General features: G+C 35.3%; 1 protein-coding gene across 1 annotated transcript; it reads right to left on the minus strand.

Moving 5' to 3' along the window:
• LOC149896343 (uncharacterized) lies at positions 1–6,515 on the minus strand. Its single transcript, XM_090118199.1, has 5 exons — positions 6,327–6,515; positions 5,849–5,993; positions 3,219–3,353; positions 2,356–2,514; positions 1–1,728 (listed from the first exon to the last, which is right to left on the minus strand). The coding sequence occupies exons 1-5, from the start codon at positions 6,468–6,470 to the stop codon at positions 572–574; spliced, it is 1,740 nt and encodes a 579-aa protein (XP_089974325.1). The 5' UTR covers positions 6,471–6,515; the 3' UTR covers positions 1–571.

The following is a 6,515-nucleotide window of genomic DNA, read 5'->3' on the forward strand; positions in this document are numbered from 1 at the left end:
CTCTACTTTAGTTTGTCGATTTGCACCTATTCTTTATATGGCAATTATATTTTAAGTAAATAGGTGTAGATAGGTTACCAACACACATTCGCTCTTCAATCAGCACACTAACGCACACACGATTAGACGTCAAAGTGAGATAGCATGATTCATCTATACGTGAGCGAAAAAGAGACAACTGACGTCAATTCTTATTTACAAGCCATATTTCGTGCCACTCCCGGAGAGCTAATAACCTATCTACACTTTTTTACCTATAATATAATTTTTATATAATGGACCTTCCAACCAATGGGCAGCGTTGGCCCAACAAAATGATCGTCGATGTTTGCCGCCATTGGGGCGATTATGAAAAAAACATCATCAATGACGGCCGATAGACATTTAAGTTTACACTATCGTGATTGCCTCTACTCGCCCATTATGTAGAGGGTCCATAAAGAATACAGGGTGTCCCAAGAAATAGTGATATACTGAAACTGGGAGGTAGAGGACCTAGAGGGCTATCCGAATCACCCCATATATGTTATGCCAATTTTTTTCGGATTTATTTAGTTTTTTTTTTTTAATTCTACAGTATATCACTACTTCTTGGGACATCCTGTATTGAAACATCAGCATGATGCGCTCGCATGTGTCCTTTCAGACTACAATTCTGCACAAACCCCTGCCCACAGAACGTGCAAACATACCGCCTATCATTCGCATGTATTCTCATATGTTCTTTCAACGTTTTCTTCCTAGCATACGATTTTTTACAAACACTACACTGATACGTCCTTTCGCCGATATGTTTTATCATATGCACTTTTAATTCCGTCCCCGTATAACACTTATACGCACACACTTGACACTGAACATCACGAACTTCAAGATGGCGTCGCTTGACATGCGACGACAAAGTGTATCGCCGCCTAAATACCGCGTCACAAACGTTACACTTATATTGCAATGGCGGTTCACCGTGCACTTCGACCATGTGTTTGTGCTTGTTAAAATAATCCGCAAAACGTAAAGGACATTTTGTACACTTATTTTTCTTTACAGATTGATGCACTATACTATTATGGCAGTTGAACTTATGTTGTGAGGGGAACACTTTTTTGCACAAATCACAAGGAAACGAACCGTTTTCGTGGGAGTATCTCCAATGGACTTTTAGCCGCTTTTTCGTCATATAACCCGCGCCGCATTGTTCGCAAACAAAGTTTCTATAATGTACGTTCATATGACGTTCTATGGATCCAAACGTTTCGAAGTTAAACCCACAGATTTGGCATTGAAATTCGTTGCCCTTTATGAGCTTGAAAGGCACGATCCTATCACTGTATTGGGTGAATATTTTCTTCTTATGCGCGCTGCTCAAGTGGGTTTTTAAACCGTTTAAATTCTCCACATTTTCGTTACATATAGTACATTTTAAATCGGACACATGAGCATAGACAATGAAGCTCTCCGCGGAGAATTTGGTTAGAATTTTCTTCATGAGGCCCTTGCAGTTTTCGGAGTCTTGATGATTTTGAAGTTTTTCAAATGTATCGAATGCTTTTCTACAATAATAGCAGAGTATGCCAGATCTTCTTTTCGGTTTGAACGGCGCCATATTGGAATGTTCTAGCAATATTGTTATGTTGTTGACGAGCGCCATCTTTTCCGTCAAATACATAGACGAACTTTTCCGTTGTCGTTCTAAGAGGTTTTTGATCGTGTTCGCATTTATTAGTTTTCCTGGAAAATTATTAATAATGTTATATTTTTGCAAGTCATAAAAAATTATTAGTCAACTAGCGGTCCGCCCCGGCTTCGCCCGTGGTACATGTTTACGTTTTCTCTACATAAGAACCATCCTCGTACTTCAAGGAATATAATAAAAAAAGAATTATCGAAATCGGTTCAGCCGTTCTCGAGTTATGCGCTTACCAACACATTTTGCGATTCATTTTTATATATAAGATTAAATTTTTGCGTTTTGTCTGCTTGTGTATTAGAAATTAGAATTTAGAGGTTAGGAATTATTTTTTTAAGTATATTATGTATATCTGTTTAATTTTCGGACACGTCGAGACTCAAAAATCATTAAAAAACTAAAAATTCACGATTTAAACCTGTAAAACTCCAATTTTCAATTCAAACTCAAAAAAGAGCGTGTGTGCCGCGGCACATGTGTCTGAAGTGAAACTTCTTTTGCAAAATTCAAAGATACCAAAATCGTCGCCTTACTCCATGACGTGACGGTATTGCCATGACGCGACTTTGAAATTTTAATCTCCACTTGCCTAAAGAAGTTTCACTTCAATAAGCCTTTTAAACAACCATGTATAAATTTCTAAAACTACCTTCAATTTTATCATATACCTTTCAAAGAATCCAAATGTTTGACATAATTTTCACAAGTATGGAAGAGGGTAGCTCTAGTTGGCAAGGGTTTTAAACTGTTTTTGGGAAATCTAGATATTAGTTCTGCTTCCCCTGGCACCATATCATCATTATTTTGCAATGGTGTACTGGAGGTACCTGAAAAGTAAAAAAATATATATTATTTGTGTTGTTTTCAAAGCATCTTTACTAGGAATGCTATGCCAAAAGCAGATTGACAAATTCATTCATCAGTTCGCAGAACGTGCTAATCTCAGGAACAGGGTCCGATTTGAAAAAACCTTTCGGTGTTAGATAGCCCATTCATCGAGGAAGGCTAGAGGCTATATATCATCACACTAAGACCAACAGGAGCGAAGTAATGCGGGTGAAACCGTGGGGCACAGCTAGTAAATTATAATAGTATGATAACTAACATTGTAACAGTAGAATCCTACTACTATTATAAAGGCGAAAGTTTGTAAGTATGGATGTATGGATGTTTGTTACTCTTTCACGTAAAAACTACTGAATGGATTTGAATGAAACTTTACCACAATATAGCTTATACATCAGAATAACACATAGGATAGGTTTTATCCCAGAAATCCCACGGGAACGGGAACTATGCGGGTTTTTCTTTGAAAACGCAGGTGAAGCCGCGGGTGGAAAGCTAGTTTTATATAAATAATCATTCTATACTTTGTATTGTTACCTCTTGATGAAACTGCATTTTATAGTAAAGAAATACACAATTCACTAGTTTTTATTACAAAAACTATGACCGGTTTCGGAAAATACTGATATTTAAATTTTTAGTATGTCAGCAAATAAAAATTATATTAAAACTAATTATTACTCACTAATATCATCTTGAATGTAATCATCGTCATCATCACCATTATCAGATATTCCATCTCCCTCCAATTTAACTTTAACCTCTGGTTTCACATCATTCTCTTGATTTAGTTTCTTCCAGTCACAATCATTGTCGTTCACTGAAATTTTAGAAATTATATCCTACTAATCTATACTAATATTATAAAGAGGAAAGGTTTGTATGTATGTATGCATGGTTTTCACACATAAACTACTGAACCGATTATAATGAAATTTAGCACACATATAGAGGGTAACACATAGGATAGGTTTTATCCCGGAAATCCCACGGGAACGGGAACTATGGGGGTTTTCCTTGGAAAACGCGGGCGAATAGCTAGTAAATAGTAATATTATATATGCGAAAGTTTGTGAATGTTTGTTACTGTTGTTACTAAACTGATTAAAATGAAATTTGGTATGTAGCTGAAGACCCAGAATCAGACAAAGGTTATTTTTTCTCCCGGAAATCCCACAGGAACGGGTACTATGCGGTATTTTCTTTGAAAACGCGGGCATAGCCGCGGTTGGAAATCTTGTAAGGGGCCGTTCATAAAATACGTCACACTAAAATTAACGTTTTATGACCCCCTCCCCCCTCGGTTGTCACGCTGTGTCACACTCTCTGTGACCCCCCCTGCAAATATATCGTCACAAAAACTAAGACCCCTCCCCCCCCCAAAACATAATAAATTTTGATTGATAACAAATTTTGATATTAGAAAATTTATTTTTTTATTTTTGTAATAAAATTTAAATATTAGCGCTCACGTTGAAAAAAATAAATATGTCAAGTTACAATTTATTGTAATAAATAGATATATACATTTAAATATCTGTATATTTACTAATACGAAATAAATGACTTCTATCATTACAAAATTGAAAAAAAAAGTTGAGAGAACGAATAAAATCAGTAAACATCTTTAATGAACGGCGAACGTCACGCTGCCGTAGACCCCCTGTCCCCCCTTGTCACATCTTGTCACACTCGCGAACACCCCTCCCCCCCCCCTTGTATGCGAACGTATTTTATGAACGGCCCCTAAGTAATCTTGTAAGGAATATTTATCATTGACAATTTTTTAACTGTAAATAGCCCGAGTTATAATCGCCTATTGTCATCAAAAAATTGTTCTATGTCATGTGTACATTAAGAGCGAACAGATATGTAGTTGTGACTGTTAAATAATAAACAAATACTATTTAAAAAAAACAATAAACTGAGATGTAACCTTTCCTATCTTTCAAATTGGATCACACTGAATATGGGGCGCAAAACAAATTTAAAATTGGTTAAGTAGTTTTAGAGTACATCGCGGACAAACAATGTGACCTGTTTTTTTTATGTATAAGCTGGCAAACAAGCTTGCGCGTCACCGGACACAAAAAGAGATGATTAGCGCCACCTATGAACAACCACAGACCCTGGAGTATTGTATTGAATTTTTATATATGTATAAAGATATTTATTATTAACTAGCGGTCCGCCCCGGCTTCGCCCGTGGTACATATTTACATTTTCTCTACATAAAAACTAGGGATGTAACGATACCGATACCGATACCGATATATCGGCCGATATATCGGCAAGCCGTTATATCGGTATCGCCGATAATAAATCAACCGATACCGATATTTTTTTATTAAATTTCTTTCTTTTCTTTTATGTTTTTGCATTGTATTCATTCATATTGTTTTATTTCTGTTTCTGTAATAGTGTTAAGAAAGAGCGGAACCTCCTGACACAAGCATTTTATTTGCTTACTAGGAGTGTTCCAATCACAAATTTGTGTAAAGGAAAGAAATAAATAATTTTGAATTTCTTTAATTTTTAACGTGATAACGTTTTTAAAATCGTTTTAGTCGGGTGACATGTTCATAAACTTGTGTCACACCAAAACCTCACGAGCGCGATCGCAGGTATAATGAGAGAGAGACGGACCGATCTCCCGTTTCATCTCGAGCGCTGCCACTGCATTATGTTATCACGTAAACATCTCGATCGTAAACCTACTTTACAAACAACCAATTTTTTTTTTTGATATCAAATAATTCAAAAACCCGCGTCCAATGAACGATGCGGGAGGCCGCCCGCGCGTGCGCACTTTGTTTTCTGAAAAAACTCTACCAATAGTAAAATTTTATTAGGTACTGATTATATGTATATTACTTAAAGTTTAACTGACTTCGTAAAATAATAATACTAAAATAAATGGTTTTGTTGTTTTTTGATTTGGCATTTTTATTTAAAAGAATACGATTAACAGTTGTCTCTGTTAAATGTTGGAAACTTTTTATGCATAATTCACTATTTATTTTTCTACCAAGCCATCGATATTGGTATCGGTATCGGTATCGCCGATACATTACTACAAATATCGGTATCGGTATCGTATCGGCAAAATCATGTATCGTTACATCCCTAATAAAAACCATCCTCATACTTCAAGGAATATAATAAAAAAAGAATTATCGAAATCGGTTCAGCCGTTCTCGAGTTATGCGCTTACCAACACATTTTGGGATTCATTTTTATATTATAGATAAATAATCCTTTGATAATGTGAATAAAACCCTGGGTAAACTAATACACTATATGATTATTACTTACTACTTATAAACACTGGCTCTTTGCTCATCGCTGCTACCAAATCCTGCTCTGCTCTTATGACCATGGTTCTGAAAGTATTGGCTTCCCGCAAATGTTTCACGCATGTTGCACATATCAACCTACTCTGTTTTGATACTATGCATAGCTGAAATATTAAACAGCAACTGTTTTGTAGAATTTAATGTTTTGGTTTTATGGCATTCTTACTAGTGTAGTTCAAATTCAAACATTTATTTAATCAATTAGACTTCTTCTAGAAGCTCTTTTGTATCGTCATTACAGATTTAACATTTAACACCGATCCGGAAAGCAGCTATGGAGAGGAAACGCCAAGAAACTCCATAGTTAAAATAAAAATAAAATTACATCAGGCATTTTAAAATTAGTTGTGAAAAACGACACCGATGTATTATCTCGCACAAAGGTTCATTATTTGTTTTATTTAATATTAAACTTAAATAAAATATTGAGAACTTACGTATAAATTGAAACATTCTTGAAAAATATCGGAATAAACTTCGCGATAACCATTTTGGATGTATTCTTTCATAAGGTCTCTGTGGCTGCCTTCAATGTTACAAAATCTACATTTCCCGTAAAAATTAAATGTTTCTGTTTCCATTTTAATAGAAAAGCATCTATTTTTAATAACAAATTGAAATCCACT

The sequence above is a fragment of the Colias eurytheme genome, chromosome 29 (assembly GCF_061535395.1).
Source record: "Colias eurytheme isolate Ceu_HAF_F1 chromosome 29, ilColEury1 Martin Lab GWU primary, whole genome shotgun sequence".
Taxonomy (NCBI): Eukaryota; Metazoa; Arthropoda; class Insecta; order Lepidoptera; family Pieridae; genus Colias; species Colias eurytheme.